This window comes from Carex rostrata, chromosome 6 (genome assembly GCF_964058835.1).
Source record: "Carex rostrata chromosome 6, lpCarRost1.2, whole genome shotgun sequence".
NCBI lineage: Eukaryota > Viridiplantae > Streptophyta > Magnoliopsida > Poales > Cyperaceae > Carex > Carex rostrata.
In genome coordinates this window covers 2,246,070-2,266,655 of record NC_135923.1, presented here as the reverse complement: position 1 = coordinate 2,266,655, position 20,586 = coordinate 2,246,070, and the positions used below count along the sequence as shown (strand labels likewise).

The 20,586-nt window shown below is 38.9% G+C and overlaps 1 protein-coding gene across 1 annotated transcript; it reads right to left on the bottom strand.

The window, feature by feature from the left end:
• Window positions 1-694: 694 nt before the first annotated feature.
• Window positions 695-3,557, bottom strand: LOC144555918 (uncharacterized). The gene is made up of 5 exons (XM_078304358.1): window positions 3,404-3,557; window positions 2,781-2,870; window positions 2,019-2,089; window positions 1,730-1,795; window positions 695-1,158 (listed from the first exon to the last, which is right to left on the bottom strand). The coding sequence occupies exons 1-5, from the start codon at window positions 3,456-3,458 to the stop codon at window positions 910-912; spliced, it is 531 nt and encodes a 176-aa protein (XP_078160484.1). The 5' UTR covers window positions 3,459-3,557; the 3' UTR covers window positions 695-909.
• Between the last annotated feature and the right edge of the window lie 17,029 nt (window positions 3,558-20,586).

The following is a 20,586-nucleotide window of genomic DNA, read 5'->3' as shown; positions in this document are numbered from 1 at the left end:
GAGTCATCAATAAATGAAGATCAACAAATTATTTTTAATACATATTTTATCATTTTTTACTACATTTATGCTAAATGAAATTTGCATGTAAATATATCATTTTTGAAGTAAATTGTTGAAATAATTTGAATTTGTCATTTAAAACATATACGATAGATTTTTGAAACAATAACATTGACATATCCACATACTATCAATAGCACGTTAGCCACTCCCTAATCACACTTTTTATTACGAGGTGAATTATCGGAAACAACATATTATATTTCTAATATAAAATATACACCAGTTCAAGACCGCAGCTGTCTCAATACAAGATTTTTTTCTCAAGAATTTAAACAACAGTGTCACGTCCTGGCAGAGAATACATAATATTGATATACATTGCATGTATTTTGAGGTAAAGGCTTGTCATGATCATAGTAGCACAACCTGCAATAAATTCACAAATAATTCGTATTTTATTCGTATTTTGACGTTTCCGAACCGAACACCAAATAAAACGCAAAAAAAATAACATATAATACGTGTTATTTGCGAATAAAATGCGAAAAAATATTTTCTAATTTTTTCATATTTCTTTCTTTTTGGGTTTTTTTACTTGTGGTACCGAATCATTCCCAAATTATACCCGAATTACGAATCGTTGACCCTGCCGAACTGAACCCAAACTATTCATTTGTCACTATGGTCATGATCACCCAAAAGCACGTTTTAAACTTTGCATAATGTGTCACGCATTAACATGTCAAAGTCGGTTGTATTCTATAAAATACCAATACAATATCAAATATATATTAAACCATCTTACTTACCGAATCCTACAATAACAAAAAAAGAAGAAATCTCACGATCAATGCTGCAACCGAAATCTCAGACCTTGATTCTCCTGGTCACAAGAAGCATCTTCTAATTGAGAACCACAATCTTTTGTCGCTTCGTTTTGGGCTCTTTATCGACTGTTTTTTTAACATTTTCCTCGGAATTTAACGTGCCATTTTCCCACTCATTATCGCTTGCATCACTTTCATCGTCTTCTTCCTCAGAAGAGTAACTGCATGCAACTGGTCTTGCAGTTGAGTGAATGCCGCACATATCAGACTCAGCTGCAGCAACTGCTGCATCTGAATTGAGGTCGGCAACTCCTAAAAGCAAGTCCTGTAAATTGACTATGCTGTAGGTCATTTTTTTATTTAACTTGAAGAAAATAAAACGACTACTTTTTGTGACAGCGCCAACTTCTAGTATTTTGTAATACTCTCATGAAACCAAATCCAACCCTAAGCTTTCTATTGTGCTTAGCCACAAGGTTTTAAAATTGAAACCTTCCTTTTTCATTTTACTTCATTTTTCTAATTGTCAATAAAAAAAGCAACTGAGCATTTGGATAATCTACTAAGAAAAAAAGCTAGTCATTTTGTAGAAGTTTAAATTTTGAATTGAAACGGAATTGCATGGTCAACAGAGAGCAGTTAGCTAACTGTCACTGTGTAAACTTCAAATAGATAAGTACACTTAACTAATCAGCTGTTACCAAAACCTTTGATAACTCATGTTTTTTTTGTAATTTGTACAAAACACACCGGCATGATACTGAGACAATACCGCTATAACAAAGGTTTCACTGAATATCTCAATTTTTAGACTTGGACTGTTAAATTATCAAGACCTTGGAAAATACATGTTGATATAGACCCTTATATATATTAATTCACGTTAAAAAACTTACCATCTCAATATATTCCTTTTCATTGCCGGTAAGCGCTTCAAGATCGATCTCCTCTCTAGGTTTTTCCTGAAGTCAACGGGGGGGGGAGAATAAGAAAACATAAAAGGAATACATATACTCTACAAAAGAAGGAAACAGTAAATTTTGAAGAACCATTCATAATTTTAACTAATTTGTAGAGAAGATGGAAGGATATTGACACAAATTTACTTTGGGATGAAAATAGGTAGGGGCAAGTGGAGTATTCTGACAATTTCTGAAGTTAAAAAGGATTATTTCTATTTCTTACTTGTGCATCAATTGCTAGTTGCTCATTTGCCTTGGCAATTTCACCCAAGAAGTTCCTCACCTTTCCTAAAACTGAAGGACACAGAACAAATACAAAATGAATGCTGAAGAAAATCATACTTAAAACATCATCCAATGTATAGTTGTGCTATACAAAAAAAAAAAAAAAATACTGTATTTTATAGTCGATTTAAAAAAACAAGTATGATGTGTGCATTCTATTTTACTTTGGGGTTTTCAAATAACACCAACAAATTTGCATGTATAACCAAAACCTTCTTTTTTGCAAATTGCAATTGTTTAACGGTACACTTACATTTTGTTTAATATTGGCAATATCCACCTATGTCCATGAGGTTCTTTTATTCTTAAGACACAATAACCTAAATCAAGTAACCATTGTGTGGAGCTTCCCTGCCAACAGAAGGGCGCACACGTGTAATTAGGGACAGTCTGGATTTGATGCTTATAATGCGAGGACCTGTGGCAAGACACCATTGGCAGGTGAGCCAAGTGCCTTAGACTTTTTACAAACAATAATATCAGGTCTGAAATTATGAGCTAGCCGATCAATCCAACGCCTAAGTTAATGTGGAAATTATAAAGAGTTCTATCTCATTTACAAATGACCTATATGACAAGTTTTAGAGGTTGTTTGCAAAAGGATAAAAGATTACATTTTGTTCACAGATGCAATCATTTATCTTTATAGAAAATATCATACAGAGATACTGAAAAAAAAAATTAATTTAAATAATAGTACCGTCACTCCTAGGTACGGTACTGGTAGGCTGCTGTCTAAAATCAGGTTTCTGCTTGGCCTCTTGTTCTTTCCGGCCCAAAAGAAGGATATCTAAAAAAAAACCCAACAAAAGAATAATACATTAGAATTTTAAAACTTGATACCGACATTCTTCTCCAATGGTTTTGGCAGATAGCACCTAATATTGTATTCATTTGCATAGCTCGTGTTTTATCCGGAAACACCCAACATTTATTTGATACTTGCAAGCAGTACCTCTTTCATGTCAGAGCCAAGGCAATCTCTACCCAATGAAATCAACTTTGATCCTTTTCTTTTTTCAAGAAAACAATGTAAAATAAAATAAATGCCAATTCATATCTTCGGTTCCAAGTAAACCTACTTGAGAATACGAGTAGCAATGAATTCTATTTTTAACTACAATTGGCCAAAAACCCTTTCTTTTATGATTCAATTGGGCACTGACTACTGCTATAAACCTCGATTTTATGGTTCTACACTTTACTGGGAACTATTGTACCTACACCTCAATTCATCACGGTAACAGCCATGAAGAGCAAAACGAAAAGTATAAGAAACGAATTCAAGAGAAAACGAGAGATAGAGAGAGAGAGAGAGAGGACCGAGAATAGAGGGCTCCGATGGTGGATCTAGAAGCTCCCTGCTCGGTGCCGACATGGCTTCTTCAGTAGGGATTGAAGAGGCTAACCAAAACCTAAACCTAAACCACTGTATTTCTCTTAAACCCTAGAAACACAAATTCCACAACAAGACACCTCATAGTCATAGAGGTGCGACAGAGAGGGGTAACACGCAAAAGTATTCTCTCAGGTACCATAAAATATTCCTCTAACTTTACGGTTTGTGATTAACCCTAAGATACTTTAAGATTCGGGCTAGTGTAGAGGTCAGTATTATTGAACTTTGAGATTCGTTCTAAGTTAAAGTGAACGGTTCAAGTCCAGAAATTTTAAAAGATTCTCTATTACGGTACCGAAGAGAATCTGAATTAGGGTTAGCACCGTAACACCAATTCGGATCGTCCCTGATACCGTAAAAAGGAATCGACCGTTCTTTTAACTTTGCACGAATCATAAAGCACAAATAATACTGCCGCCGCGCAATTCCAGAATAGGCACCGGCTGTGACTAATCTGGACCGTTCTTTTTTTCTTTCTACGGTACCGGGAGGATATGGATTCGGGGTAACATAACGGGTCAGAGGCTCAGAGCTTTCTTACCGGTTTTGCTAGTCAGATCCGAAGCGAATCGTTAACGGGTCCAACCCGGAGAGGCTCAGAGGCAGGGGGTGTTTATTAAATCCGTTTTTTTTATTATTATTTTCAACCGAACCAATAAAATTTGAATTAAATGGTTAGGTTTTTCAGTTTATGTGATTATTAAAATTTCAAATTAATTCAATTTATATATTTCGGATTAATTTTATATTTTGATTAAACCAAATTTATTTTGGTTTTTTTATCGGTTTTTATTCGGTTGGTTCGATTGAATTTTTAAAAACACATAACATTTTGATTTGATTTTAACTGAAATAACCGTTTGCATATCTTACCCTCCAACAATTTGATTTAATTTTATTTTGACATATATTATGGACAAACTTGTGCGATATAATCACCTTTCTTCTAATTACTTGTTTTTATCAAGTGCACAAAAATCAATATCAAAATTTTATGTCAATTAAAGTTCAAATTTATGATTTTTTTAAATATTTTAATTTCATGTTACTTGAACTACTGTATTATCTAGGGCTGCTCATGAGTCGAGTTGAGGACAACTTGGATTCAACTCGCAAATTCACAAGCCGAGTTTAGTCCTAATTGCTAATTCAATTTCAAGTCAGAAACATCAATTTAGAATCAACTCACAAGCAACTCGAGTCGACTTGTGACTCATAATATAGTACATAGCGAGACAATATAATTTAATTCTAACAAAAAAAAATAGTACGTAGTTTAACAAAATAATACATAATTAAAGACAATGCATAATGAGACAGTGGCCAATACATAATTAAAAATTACGAAGATACCAAAATAGTACATAATTAAAAACTACCAAACAGATAAAGTCTAACAAGACAGTACATAGTATAATAAATTAACAGAACAAAAGAAACAGTGCATAGTTTATCAAATTATCAAATATTACAAACAAGTATAGCATTTGGGGATGCAAAAATTAGGAATATATGAATTAGGTTTGGTGTGAGTCCAACCGAGTTGATTCCGAACTGAGTTGGAGGTAACTTGGATTTGACTCATAAATCAATCGAGTCAGTTTCAACTCAAATTATTAGCGAGTTGAATCTGAATTAATTCTGAACTGAGTTTTGAGTCGTGAGCTTTTTATGCACCCATAGTATTATCCATGTTTCAATTTACCTTTTGAATCTAATTAATAATTAAATCTTTGGCACGGACCGCACCGTCCATCTAATAAAGCCTGTTTCGGCCCATGGGCCTTAGTGGCCCATAGACCCAGATGGAATTTGCCCAAACCTGAACCAATTCATTCAATTATTCATCCCATGCGCAATTCAATGATATTTCCATAAATAAATCCTCATTTTGAGGGTTTTTCTTTTAAAATAGAATTATATTTAAAGTTTTCAATGAAACAAGCACACTGAATTTATTCTCAATTGGTAAAATTATGAATTTATTCATTGAACGTTAATTTTTAATTCTAATTTCTAATCCAAACTAGGGGTGTCAATGGCATCCTTTTATCTGTTTATCTGATCTGATCTGCATTGTATCTGAAAACACGGATAAATGTAAGAATTTTTTTTTGTTAGTTATCAGATACGGGTAAGGATAACGGATTTTTTTTGTTACCCCGTTATCGTATAAGATAATTTATAAAAATAAAATTATAGATATAGATATATATTTGTATGAAAATGATACATGATACAATAAAGTTTTGTATTTTTATTAAATTTTTAATTTTTCATAATACAAATTAGTTGTACTTATTATTATTTTTTTTTGTTTTGAAAAATATTTTATTGAAGATACAAATCAAGATGTCAATGCCACTTTTTTTATCTGTTTACTCAACCCGTATCGTATTTGAAAAGACAGATAAAAATAACAATTTGTATTTGACCCGTACCGTGACCGTTGACACCCTAATCCAAAGTGACACTTTGTAATTAATTTTAAAAGCGGAGAAGCTAACTTAAATGTGACACATGCATTGACTTAAATGGAAAATATATATTATAAACAACTTTTTATAATTTTTTTTTAAGTGGGATTTAGATAGATAGATTATTATAAATAAAAAAATTGAAAATGTCAGTGTCAAAAAAGTTTATTATTTTTTCTCTTGCATGGGTCACTGACTTGCTGGGTCCTACAAAATAATATGATTTGTAGGTTTACTTACACATCTGATTATTTTAATATATCTTATTGATAAGATAATATTTCATGGGCAATATTTTTTAGCTTTATATATTAGTTAGGTTGTGCATTAATTACATTATGCAGGGTCCGAACGGTCAATTAAATGCATATAGTGCGCTTCTCTCCGGTACCGCACAGATTCCTTTTCCTTCTGTTTAAATTTAAATTTTATATGGATCTCTCTTAGATTTACGGAATTTTTTTCAAGATTCGTGTTAGATTAAAACGAATGGTTCGGAGCTCACTCTACGTGGTGTGGTATTTTATTAGATCCGGATTTTTACAGAAAAAAAATAAAATAATATTTTAATTCTTAATGATTAAAATCTTTTGCTGAAAATAGCACCTTTTAAAAAGTGTGTTGTACTTGATAGAAAATACATTGAAGAAGAAAATGAGAAAAATCGTTTTTGTCCAAAGTACATAATTTTAATTGCTACAGTTCACCGGGTACTAATTTTGGTAGAAAAATAGAAAATACATAATTTTGGTAATAATTCAATTTATTCCCTTTTAATTGCTACAGTTCACTCGGTACTTCAAAAACCGACATTTTTATTTATACCATTTAAAAAAATACCTCAAATTATGGGGAATTCCATATTTACGAGGGCCTCCAACTAATCTGCAGTCTCGTTCTTGGAGGGGAAGGCAAATTGATTTGGAAGCACGTCTTTTTGGAGAAGCTTGATGAACTTAAGGGGGTCTTTTGAGGCGTGTATGAGCTGGAGTTTGGGGAACGGGGAGTTATGCTCAGTGTTTGCCCAACCCTGGTTTAAAGGAGCTTTGTTGTTCAGGCCGAGGGATGAGGGACAGAGAAGTATGCGTATTAGTGAGTTGCTGGATACACAAACAGGAAGTTGGAATTTGGACTTGCTGGTTCAATTGTTTGGTTATTCCGGTAGCATGGAGATCCTTTCAAATGTAGAGCCCCCCAAACCAGGAAATTCTGAGGATTGCTTCTTGTTCAAACTCTCAAGCAATGGGACATATTCAGTCAAAGGAGGCTATCATTTTCTGAAGGGACCGAATTAGAATGCGAGTGTAGTGAGCAAAGGGCTTTGGTTGACGGTTTGGCAAAGAGGGGATGTGCTTCCTAGGATCCGACTATTTCTTTGGAAGCTGTTGCACGGGGCACTACCTCTGGCCTCTTTTTTGAATCGTAGGTTCCCAAACCACAGCCCATGCTGTGCTACATGTGGTGGGCAAGTAGAAGATGCGCTCCATTTGCTGCTTTTGTGCCCCTTCTCGAGAGCATGTCTATTTGCGGGTCCTTTGAGCATCCGAATAGATAATCTCCAGGGCAGATTAGAGCAGATTTTGCAAGAGGTGTCAGATAGTCTTGATGATGACCAATGGTTAGTGTTTGTCAATTCGGCATGGGCGTTGTGGCGTTGCAGAAATGATCGCGCATATGCAAGAAAGCAACCGAATTTTGATCAGTTCTTGAAATATTTAAATGCAATTCAGTGGGAATCTAATACGGGTACAGCATGCGGGTCGGGTCCCGTGTCAGGTAGGGTGCAAACATCCTTACCAGTAGCTGACAGTGACTATAAATGCTTCTCTGGTGGCTCTTGGATGGAGGGATGGTGGGGCGGCATTGGTCTGGTGGTTTGGTACAAGGATGAATTGATAGTTTATAAATCAAAAGCTGTTAGAGGTTGCTGCCCCTTGCAAGTAGAAGCTGCAGCTTTAAAAGAAGCTATTTCACTCGTGCTCGGACTCGGGATAAAGGAGTGTTCGTTCTTCACAGACTGTTTGTCGCTGGTAGAGATATGCACTAGTCAGCACCCCCCTTGGCAGCTGATTGGCGGGCTTTTGATGAAATCTTGGATATCTGGAGTTTGCTGAGAGATAACAAGTCGTTGGTGTGTGTTCATGTGCAGCGAAGTGAGAATGAAATGGCCGACAACTTAGCAAAAAAAGGAAGGTTAAATGGTTGGGACTGTACCGACCATATGTTACCTTGTTTTCCTTAATCATGCTGAAGGTTTCTATTTTAAATGGCAATGTGCAATGCTGACTTGTACGATGATTTATCTTTGTAATACTGCTTACGGGCCTTGAATGACAAAAAAAAAAATTGATTTGGAAGCCCCTCAATACCTAAATACATTTAATATTATAATGTATTTTTGAACGTGTGTGATGGTGGTGGGGGGTGCAAGCCAATCTGCATCCCTCTCAAAAATGGAGCAATAAATTAGCCGAGCGACCCGATAGATATGAAATTCTCCAAGAATTATAGCATTTTGGTTTTTTTAATTTTTATTATGATATAAATAAAATTTTCGGTGCATTTTCTGACACCATACGTAGCAATATAGATGTTAAGTGTACATCAACATGAGACCGAATCTTCTGCCCCCCTGGGGGCAAGAAATTCCTGCCCCCAGAGTCACTGTTAGTGGGCCCCCAGTTCAAAAATGAACAGTGACCGGCTGCCTTTAACAGTGATCGGTCCCAGTTGCAAGGATAGAGGGGGCAGAATTTTCCTGCACCTCGGGGGCAGAGAATTTGAGTTCCATCAACATAGATATGTGAAAGGGATAATAATATTGACAGTAATTATTGAAGACTAGAACCGGGTGTTTTTAAGTTCATCAAGTCTCTTGGTGAACTCAAGTTTAAAATCCGTCAAACCGGCTTTAAATAACGAATTTGAACCGTCGAAATCCGTTCATCTTACGAGTGATGCGTCTACATGTGAAAATTTTATACATTTGAATTAATTTAGTACAAGTCAATCAGTCAAAATTAGAAGATTAATAAATTAATTTTAATGCATTCATTTTTTGAATGTTTTTTTATTGCTTGATTTTATACTAAATTAATTCAAATGTTTAAAATTTTCATATGTAGATGCATCACTCGTAGGGTAGATGAGTTTCAATAGTTCTGATTTGTCATTTAAAACTGATCTAACAGGTTTTAGACTTGATTTCACCAAAGGGCTTGTTGAAATTAAGAACACCCTAGTTCTACTCATTATTGAAAATTGATAGTGATTTCTTATTAAAGTAAAAATAATTTCAGATCATGAAAAATTTACAAAGGAGTTGTGAATATATAAAGTTGACAAAAAGAATCATATTAAGTAAAGTAGTAATTATTATTTGACATTTCACCAAGTGTCACATTCATACCATCACAATTTTAATGTAGATTATTTGAACATTAAGTAGTAATTATTATTTGACATTTCACTAAGTGTCACATTCATACCATCACAATTTTAATCTAGATTATTTGAACATTCTGCATATTACTCAAATAGTTTATTTCAGTGTTGTAACTAACGGTATGCGGTCGTCGGACGAACAAAGTACCGTTAAACGATTAATCGGGAATAATCATAAATAATTGGTCATAATCAGAAATAATTGGTTGATTGGTTGGAAAATTCCGTAACGGTTTAGTCACCACAAACGACTAATCGGTCGATTAACCAGTCTAAACAAACATTTTTTACAATATTGGTTTATTTATGACCATGTTGGTAATTGAGATATGTTATATTGACAACAAACACAATTGATGTTTTGATGATCAATACGAAGCTTATGAAAATAAAAAAGTAACATTATAAATATTTTTTATGATTTAGTTGTGTTGCAAATCAAGGTTCATAAAATTGAATGATTAATCAGTAATAAAAATAAATTGAGTGATGAATATTTTAACTTTATTGACATTTTAATAAACGACCAAATAATTCTTCTATATTAGGCAGAATAAATCTATAATATTAATTTCCCAAAAATTTCATTTATACCATATTTAAAAAAAAACATCCCAAATTATGGGAATTTTGAAAAATACGAGGGCCTCTAAGCCAATCTGCAGTCTAAAAATATGAGAGGTGTTATTTTAAGGGCAATAATTTTAATAATGAGAGTTGAGCAAAAATTTATTACACTAATACCCAATTTGTCCTTCTCTTTTGATACCATATCTGAGTATGTAATCAATGAATAACTAATAATGATATTATTTAAAATATCTATTTTATCTCATAGAATGGAAACTAATCCTTGCTTCCTAAAAGGTATCAATCCTTTCTTTTTGTACGTATAGTATGTAGGGGTGTTCAAACGGTTGGTTCGATTTAAACCGAACTAAAATAGTCAAACCAAACTTAAAACCGAAGTTTGAAAATCCAACCGAACCGACCGAACTAAAATAGCAAACCGAATTAAAACCGAACCATTTAAACCGATTTAAACTTCGGTTTGATCGGTTGAACCGAATTTTCTCAAAAATCAAAACTCAATATACCTATACATTCATAATTTCGGTTTGATTGGTTGAACCGAGGATTAATGAACCAAAATAATACTCGAAGTCTCGACCTATCAATAAAATCGGTTGGTTCGGTTTAATCGGTTTTGAGAAATCAAAACCGAACCGAACCATTTAAACCGAACTAAGTCACAACATCAACCGAACCAAACCAATTCAACCGAACAACCGAACCATTTAAATCGAATCTTACCGGTTCGGTTCAAAACCAAATAAACCGAACCATTTGAACACCCCTAATAGTATGCAATCCTTTCAATTTAACTAAGAACCTCATTATAAATATTTTTCTGTCAAAAGATTACAATGCAATCTTCTACACATAAAATGTTTCATTGCATAATATCTTTTTTATATTTGAAATCAACTGCTATACTTCACGTTAAATAAATTTAAATATAAATTCACTTTAGATCGAGTGCATATAACCAAAACGAAACAATTATCATATCCATATGGTTTGGCCATTTATACACTTGTAAATAACAACTTATCTAAACTTAATGTATTATGTACTGTAAAATTTGAAAATATTTTTTACAATTGAATGTTCTGATATATATATATCATATTGACGTCTGATTACAACTGATCTGTTTTAATACATCCACTCTTTCTACTCTACCAGTAAATAAAAAAGCATAGAATTGGATATGTGAATATTGTAAATATATATATATTTTTTGGGTTCTTGAATATTGTAAATATCATGGCAAATATACATGCTAGAAAGGAAGGGTTGATTCCATTTCTATGCGTACAAAAAGAGATAAAAAAGATTTGAGATTTGAATAATTTCCTTATTAGTTATCCACTGATTACATATTCATATATAGTATTAAAAGAGAAGGATAAATTGGGTATTAGTATATTAAATTATTGAAATTATTGACCTTAGAATAGAACCTCTCTAAAAATATGTGGGGTTGCAGATTGGTTTAGAGGCCCCTAAAAAATCTAAATATATTTAATATTATATTGCATTTTTTGGGACCCACCAAAACAATCTGCGGCTTCCTAATAATAGAGCTGCATATTGACTTGGAGGCCCTGGTATTTTTCAAAACCCCCCAAAATATGTTTTTTTTTTTAATACGGTATATATAAAAAGAGGAGGGTTCAAATGCCTCCATGTTTTTGTGCCTCCATCTCTCTCTGTTACGTTACGAAATTTTTACAATTAAATTGAAATGAATTAAGAGAAAGAATCAAGTTAATTGTGTTAATAAAATGAAAGTTTAAACCTTAACCAAGGTTTCCCTAAATAAGTAAGTTAATTGTGAATTGAAACCGCGTCGAAATTTCGAGATTTCGGAACTTTATAGGCTCAGTGCGGATTAGATTGACCGCAGTGCGGGTGGAAGTCATCCGCAGTGGCTCAGACTTTTTCTGGAATTTTGACAAAAAAATGACTAAGTAGTGAGTGCGGGTGAGGGATCCGCAGTGCGGATGGGTTTAGCCGCACTCATGAATTTCTGTATTGCAGTGAATTTTTCTGAAATCGGCTAAGTAGTGAGTGCGGATGAGGTTGAACCGCAGTGCGGATCAGGTTCATCCGCAGTAGGCTCGGACTTTTCCTGGATTCGGCTGACAACCGACTAAGTCTCGAGTGCGGATTAAGTCACCCGCAGTGCGGATTAGCTAATCCGCATTCAGGGTAATTTTAACCCTAAAACCCAAATTAAACCTTCTCTCTCTCTCTCTCTTCCACCATTCCCCATTTCTAAGTGAAATTCGTCCAAGAGAGAAGGAAAAGATCCCGTGAGTTTCCGTTTCGTTCAGACTCCCGATTGTTGCGAGAAATCGAGTTTGGAACCGAGAAAGCAGCCGAGGATCTCTCAGAACCCTTCTATTTGGTATTTCTTTCTCTCCTTTTTACTTTCGAAACCTCGAATTTTCTCGATTTCTCGGATTCTCGTTTTAAACCCGAGATTTGTGCTCGAATTGCTCGAGGACTAGTTCCTCTACACTTCTTACTAGTTTGTTTGTCATTCTTTTTCCCGATTTCTTCCGATTTATGAAATCTGATTTCTAGGGTTTCGTGCCAAAATTGAAAGTTGGCATAATCGTGATTTGATTTCTTAACCCGACCAATTAGACTTGTAATCGGTAGGGTTGCCTCCTGATCGTGAATTTTTAGAACAATTAACGGCTGATTTGAGATTTTGACCAAATTAGGGTTAACCAAACGGTGAATCGAATTGATCCGAGAACCAAAGTAGTGAAACGGTGATTGATGGTTACCAAAGTGAAATAGTATAAGGCTAGAGGGCCTAGATGAGATTTTGTGTGGTTTTAGAGGATTTTGGTAAGAAATAATGAACCGAACGAATTGATACCAAAAACATAGGAATTGATTAGAGAAGGTATAAGCCCTAGAAGTAACTCGAATAAACCTCTCGATCCTGAACCAATGTTAAACCAAGTATACGCATAATATAGGTGTAGGCTCGGTCGAGCAAGAACTTGCGAGACAATACGAGACGTCCGATCCTTAAAATTTAGCGGTACGCTCGGCATACTAAGGTGCGGGATTCTTGGACTTGTTTGATACTTTATTTTCATGAATTAAACTGTTTATTCGTTTGTCATGTTGAATACTTAATTGTTGCATATTTTGGAATTCATGTTGTATATTCATTCTTGCATAAATGAGAATGATTTGAATTGTTCGGTTAAGGTTATTTGGCATGTTGGTATGGTTATTATTTGACTAGTTCTATTAATTGTTCTTGATATGAATGAATCTGCCAGGCCGACCTGTTTAGGTGGCTGGATAAGGTAACGGTGACCTATCCGTTGACCTGTGTTCATGAATTTGCCAGGCCGACCTGTTTAGGTGGCTGGATAAGGTGACGCTGCTGACTTATGCGTTGACCTGTTCGAATTTGCCAGACCGACCTGTTTAGGTGGCTGGATAAGGTGACGCTGCTGACTTATGCGTTGACCTGTTAGAATTTGCCAGACCGACCTGTTTAGGTGGCTGGATAAGGTGACGCTGCTGACTTATGCGTTGACCTGTTATGATTTTGCGAGACTGACCTGTATGTGTGGCTTTGATATATTTGCTTGAGATTTAGCAAAGTTGACCTGTATAGGTAACTTTGATTCCGTGTGTTGCATTTGTGTCAAGTTGACCTGTGTTGGTGACTTGTAACCGGACCTTAGGAAACGGTTAAGCCAAACAGCAATTGCAGATGGGTGTCTGATAAAGGGTCCAGCTTGGTTGGCCATCTGTAGGTGTCTGTAACCCTACAGATGTGGGTTTGATAACGGTTCAGCTCGAGAGAACATCTGTAATTGCTACAAGCCCAATTGAACTGAGTTAGGAATCGAGTTAAGCCAAAATATATGTTGTGTTTTGAGATCCATATTGAAAATTTCGTAAACTGTGTTTCAAGTTGATTAACTGTCGTCGAGTAGTGGCATTCTGTTAGTTATGTTTTCTTATATAACTGTTGCATTGTTATTGTTTGGGTTTCATTTGTTGGATATAGAGTTTGATTGCAAGTCCAATAGTCTAAACTGTGGCAAATTCGCACTGAGAATTTATTCTCACCCCCACCTTCCCCGTTATTTTACAGGTATTGGTGCGACGGATCCCGGGGAGGCACGAGAGTAGTAGGCCTTAGTAGCTGACCAGTACATGACCCTAGATAGCTTTTGTTGTATAGATTTAGGGTAGGCCTCGTGGTTGGTATCCGGATGAGATACTTTTATTGTATTATATGCTGACCAGACTGTGCACTCTGATTTTATGTTAGAAACTTGTTTTGAATTGCGTGTTGTTTGGTTTAAATTGTGATTAGCCTTGTAAGCATACACGGCGTTGTATGCTTACGGCGGGGGACTGTTACTACCCGTGGCCGCGGGGTGTGACAGCTCTCTTCGGTGGTATCAGAGCTCAAGGTTTAAACCCTAACCGGACTGATAGGATACGTGAGTGGGGTACGTTATACTTGGGGTCGCACGGCTAACGACTCGTTCGTTCTATGAGATAAGTATATGCAAATCTAATGACTATTTTCTTCTTATTTAAGAACTATGGAAGGACGCCGAGGTAGGGGACGACCTAGAACTAGGAACCCACTGAACGAACCGATCGTTCATGCGAGCGAGGCCGGATCTGCAGGGCCTGAGGTCCAGAGAGTTGATCTTGGACCTGTAGGTGCGCAGAACCGGGATCGAGATTTAGACGAGAGGTTGATCGCGGCTTACGAGAGAGGTCGCCAAGCAGAAAGACGTGAGGTGGCACCGGAGGCTCCCCGAGGAGGTCCGGAAGATTTTAGGAGGTTGTACGACTCCTTCATGCGCCTTAATCCACCTCGGTTTAATGACACTGGTGAGTATGCTGCTGCTGAAGAATGGCTCGCGAGCGTGAGTGCGAAGCTAGTTCTATGTAGAGCACCAGAACAAGATATGGTGGAGCTGGCAGAGCAACAGTTGGAAGAGGGTGTTAGGTTCTGGTGGGATGGAGCCCGACGTAGCTATGTCGGGGAGGAGGCCAAGATTCCGTGGGAGTGGTTTGAATTGCAGTTCACTCGACGGTTTCTGAGTAACATCCAGCGAGAGGCGCTGCGGAGGAAGTTCCTAGACTTAAAGCAGAGTGGGCGAGCAGTGGCGGAGTATAACAATGAGTTCCTTGCCTTGTCCAGGTACGCGATTGATGTGCAGACTGATGTGGTGAGATACCATAGGCAGTACCTGGATGGACTGGATGGAGGGATATCGATGATTGTGGATACCCCTATGGCTACTGAGTTGCAGGCCATGATGGATCACGCTGAGCAAGTGGAGTTGCACAGCAAGAGAAGGAGGTCAGAGATGACAGAGAGGAATGTCAAGCAGAGGGAGGACCAAAACCGACGGTTTAGGTTAAGGGGAGGACCGTCGACAGCTAGACCACCCCCGAGACAGTTTATGGCACCTAGACCCCCTCCGAGGCAGATAGCAGCACCGGTACTCCGGCCGGGCTTCGTTTCTGTGTGGTGCCGTTCATGCAACCAAGCACACTCTGAGATCGATTGCAGACGCCGCAACCAAGCGTGTTACACCTGCGGCAGCATGGAGCATTGGGCAAGAGAGTGCCCGAATGCGGCACTAGGGTTCCAGAGGAACGGCGGTGGCAGAGGGCCCATGGGACGTGGATCTGGTAGACCACCATTCCGTGGTCGAGGTGCGTCACAGACCAGCGGAGGCAGGATTGGAGGTCGAGTGGCTGCCCACGCACTCGGCATAGCAGATGTTGCATATGACGCAACGAGGGCTCTGGAGGAAGGTGAAGGCTCGCAACCATCTGATTCTCGAGCTGATGTGATGACAGGTATACTTTCTATCTCGGATGAGAGTGCCTATTGTTTGATAGATACTGGGTGTAGCCATTCCATTGTATCGAAGGCTTGGGTAGAAAAGTATAACTGGTCAACTGAAACCAATAACCAAGTCCTGAGTGTCCAAACCCCTTTCGGTTCGACTGACCGAAAAATAACCATATGCCGAAACCGAAAAGTCAGAGTTGATGGAAGGGATCTCGAGATAGACCTGTTGGTTATGGAGATCACGGGTTACGACGCCCTATTGGGGATGGATTGGTTAACAAGACATGCCGCGACGATCGACTGCCCGCACCGCAGGATTTGTTTTGTGACCGCAAAAGGTGGTATGTCGTGCATGCTAAACTGTAGAAAGGTTGGAGGGTTGATACCGTGCATCTCGGCTGTGGAAGTTAGGCACCTGATCGATTCAGGGTGCACTGCATATCTGGCGGCAATAGTGTACACTGATACGGAAGTTCCTGAGATGAATACGATTCCAGTGGTGTCGGAGTTCGTGGATGTGTTTCCGGAAGAAATAGTCGGATTACCACCGGAACGAGAAGTGGAGTTTGGCATAGAAGTGGTACCGGGTACGACACCAATTTCAAAGAGTCCGTATCGTATGGCTCCTGCTGAATTGAAAGAACTCAAGGCCCAATTAGAAGACATGCTGGAAAGCGGGTTTATTAGACCGAGCACCTCTTCATGGGGTGCTCCGGTGCTGTTTGTGAAGAAGAAGGATGGTACCTTGCGGTTATGTATCGACTACCGTGAATTGAACAAGGTGACCGTCAAGAATAGATACCCGTTACCCCGAATCGATGACTTGTTTGATCAGCTGCAAGGATCTTCGATCTACTCCAAGATAGACTTGAGAACGGGGTACCACCAGCTGAGAATACGTCCGACTGACGTGGAAAAGACAGCCTTCCGAACGCGCTATGGGCATTACGAATATATGGTGATGCCGTTCGGGCTAACGAACGCTCCGGCTGCATTTATGGACATGATGCAGCGAGTGTTTCACGACCTATTGGATTCAACGGTGGTGGTGTTCATCGATGACATCCTGATATATTCAAGGTCACGTGAGGAGCATGAGGTACATCTGCGGATAGTGCTGCAGAGATTGAGAGATCATCAACTATTCGCGAAGTTTTCGAAGTGTGAGTTCTGGCTTGAGAGAGTGGCCTTCCTGGGGCACGTGATATCAGGTGAAGGGTTGGCCGTGGATTCAGAAAAGATTCGGGCGGTGACCGATTGGAAGAGGCCGGAAACAGTTACGGAGATTCGCAGTTTTCTGGGGCTAGCCGGATATTATAGAAGGTTCGTACTGGGATTCTCACAGTTAGCTGCTCCCCTTACGAAGCTTTTGCATAAAGGTGTGAAGTTCGAGTGGGGTGCCACTCAAGATCAAAGCTTTGAGGAGTTGAAGAATCGGTTGGTAACTGCACCGGTTCTTGCCATGCCCATCACCGACGAGGAGTATACCGTTTACACCGACGCATCCGGATCTGGTTTGGGATGTGTACTGATGCAGAAGGACCATGTTATAGCATATGCTTCTCGGCAGTTACGGTCGCACGAACAAAATTATCCGACCCATGATCTGGAGCTAGCTGCAGTGATCTTCGCTTTAAAAATTTGGCGGCATTACCTGTATGGAGTGAAGTGCCGTATCTTCACGGATCACCAAAGTTTGAAGTATATCTTCACTCAAAGGGAGTTAAATTTGAGGCAGAGGAGATGGTTGGAACTGATGAAGGACTACGATCTGGATATCCAGTATCATGCCGGAAAGGCAAACGTGGTAGCAGATGCGCTAAGCCGGAAGAGTCAGATCAATTTGGCATCGATTATCACCAGCGAGACACACATTCTCGAAGAAATGAGAAGAATGAATCTGCACGTGGGTGCATCCCGTGAGTTTGCATTGGAAACCTCATCTTGATTGATTGGAGCGAGCAATAGTGCAGGTACAGCTACAGTTGCCTCGATTATCTTGGCCGCGGTCGAGGTTCGACCAGAGTTACACGAACAGATTCGAGCAGCACAACAAGGGGACCCAAAGTGCCAGAAGTTCCGACAACATTTCGAGTCAAATGCAGACTCGCCATTTCAACTCCACGAAGATGGTATTCTGCGGTTCCATAACCGCATATGCGTTCCGAATGACTCAGAACTGAAGAATCTGATTCTGTCAGAAGCACATGACTCGGGGTATACCATTCACCCTGGTGAAGTCAAGATGTATCAAGATCTAAAGCGATATTTCTGGTGGCCAAAGATGAAAAGGAACGTACAAGGCTATGTTGAGAAATGTCAGATCTGTCAGCAAGTCAAAGCGGATAGACGAAAGAGGGCGGGACTGCTCAGACCTTTGGAGATACCCATGCGGAAATTCGAGTTGATCACTATGGACTTCGTGACTGGATTTCCGAGAACCGTTGGACGATATGATGCCATATGGGTGATAGTGGATCGGCTAACGAAGATTGCACACTTCATTCCACTCCGGATCGAGACATCCGGAAGAGAGTTGGCTGACCTGTTCTTGCAATACCAATTTAAATACCATGGATGTTCACGGCACATTGTCTCTGACCGAGACACTCGATTTACGTCTCACTTTTGGGGAAGCTTTCAAGAAGCCATGGGCACGAAACTGAGATTCAGTACAGCCCATCATCCGCAAACCGACGGTCAATCCGAACGAACAATCCAAACATTGGAGGACATGCTTCGATCCTGTGCTTTAAGTTTCCGAGAATCTTGGATCAACCACTTGTACTTGGTAGAGTTTGCGTACAACAATAGCTACCATTCAAGTATCGGAATGTCACCACAAGAGGCACTTACAGGACAGCAGTGTCGCACACCGCTGTGGTGGGGACCCGCAGGTACGTATTCACCTACCGGGCCTCAGATGTTAGAAGAGATTGCTGAAACGACGAAAGTCGTTTTGAGTCGGCTTAAGTCGGCCCAGGAGCGACAAAAGAAATATGCGGATGTGCATAGAAGACCGTTGGAGTTTCAAGAAGGGGATCATGTGTGGCTTCGAGTTTCACCCGTCAGGGGTGTACACCGATTTGGCATATCAGGCAAGTTAAGTCCTAGATACATTGGACCGTTTCAGATTTTGAGGCGAATGGGACCGGTGGCATATGAGCTTGCATTGCCACCAACATTGGACCGGGTTCATCCGGTATTTCATGTGTCACAATTGCGCCGATACGTACGAGATCCATCTCATTGCATTGATCACTCGGACCTGCATGTCCAAGGTGACTTGTCCTATCAAGAAGAGCCAATGCAGATATTGGACCGAAAAGAACAGCAACTTCGGAGCAAGACGATTAAGCTTGTCCTGGTCAAATGGGGACGCCATTCGACTAAGGAAGCAATATGGGAACATGAGGAAACCATTCGTGAGAAGTACCCGGAACTATTCAACGAATCAGGTACGCAATTTAGTTCAGAGGACTGAACTTTATTCTAAGGGGGGGAGAAATGTTACATTACGAAATTTTTACAATTAAATTGAAATGAATTAAGAGAAAGAATCAAGTTAATTGTGTTAATAAAATGGAAGTTTAAACCTTAACCAAGGTTTCCCTAAATAAGTAAGTTAATTGTGAATTGAAACCGCGTCGAAATTTCGAGATTTCGGAACTTTATAGGCTCAGTGCGGATTAGATTGACCGCAGTGCGGGTGGAAGTCATCCGCAGTGGCTCAGACTTTTTCTGGAATTTTGACAAAAAAATGACTAAGTAGTGAGTGCGGGTGAGGGATCCGCAGTGCGGATGGGTTTAGCCGCACTCATGAATTTCTGTATTGCAGTGAATTTTTCTGAAATCGGCTAAGTAGTGAGTGCGGATGAGGTTGAACCGCAGTGCGGATCAGGTTCATCCGCAGTAGGCTCGGACTTTTCCTGGATTCGGCTGACAACCGACTAAGTCTCGAGTGCGGATTAAGTCACCCGCAGTGCGGATTAGCTAATCCGCATTCAGGGTAATTTTAACCCTAAAACCCAAATTAAACCTTCTCTCTCTCTCTCTCTTCCACCATTCCCCATTTCTAAGTGAAATTCGTCCAAGAGAGAAGGAAAAGATCCCGTGAGTTTCCGTTTCGTTCAGACTCCCGATTGTTGCGAGAAATCGAGTTTGGAACCGAGAAAGCAGCCGAGGATCTCTCAGAACCCTTCTATTTGGTATTTCTTTCTCTCCTTTTTACTTTCGAAACCTCGAATTTTCTCGATTTCTCGGATTCTCGTTTTAAACCCGAGATTTGTGCTCGAATTGCTCGAGGACTAGTTCCTCTACACTTCTTACTAGTTTGTTTGTCATTCTTTTTCCCGATTTCTTCCGATTTATGAAATCTGATTTCTAGGGTTTCGTGCCAAAATTGAAAGTTGGCATAATCGTGATTTGATTTCTTAACCCGACCAATTAGACTTGTAATCGGTAGGGTTGCCTCCTGATCGTGAATTTTTAGAACAATTAACGGCTGATTTGAGATTTTGACCAAATTAGGGTTAACCAAACGGTGAATCGAATTGATCCGAGAACCAAAGTAGTGAAACGGTGATTGATGGTTACCAAAGTGAAATAGTATAAGGCTAGATGGCCTAGATGAGATTTTGTGTGGTTTTAGAGGATTTTGGTAAGAAATAATGAACCGAACGAATTGATACCAAAAACATAGGAATTGATTAGAGAAGGTATAAGCCCTAGAAGTAACTCGAATAAA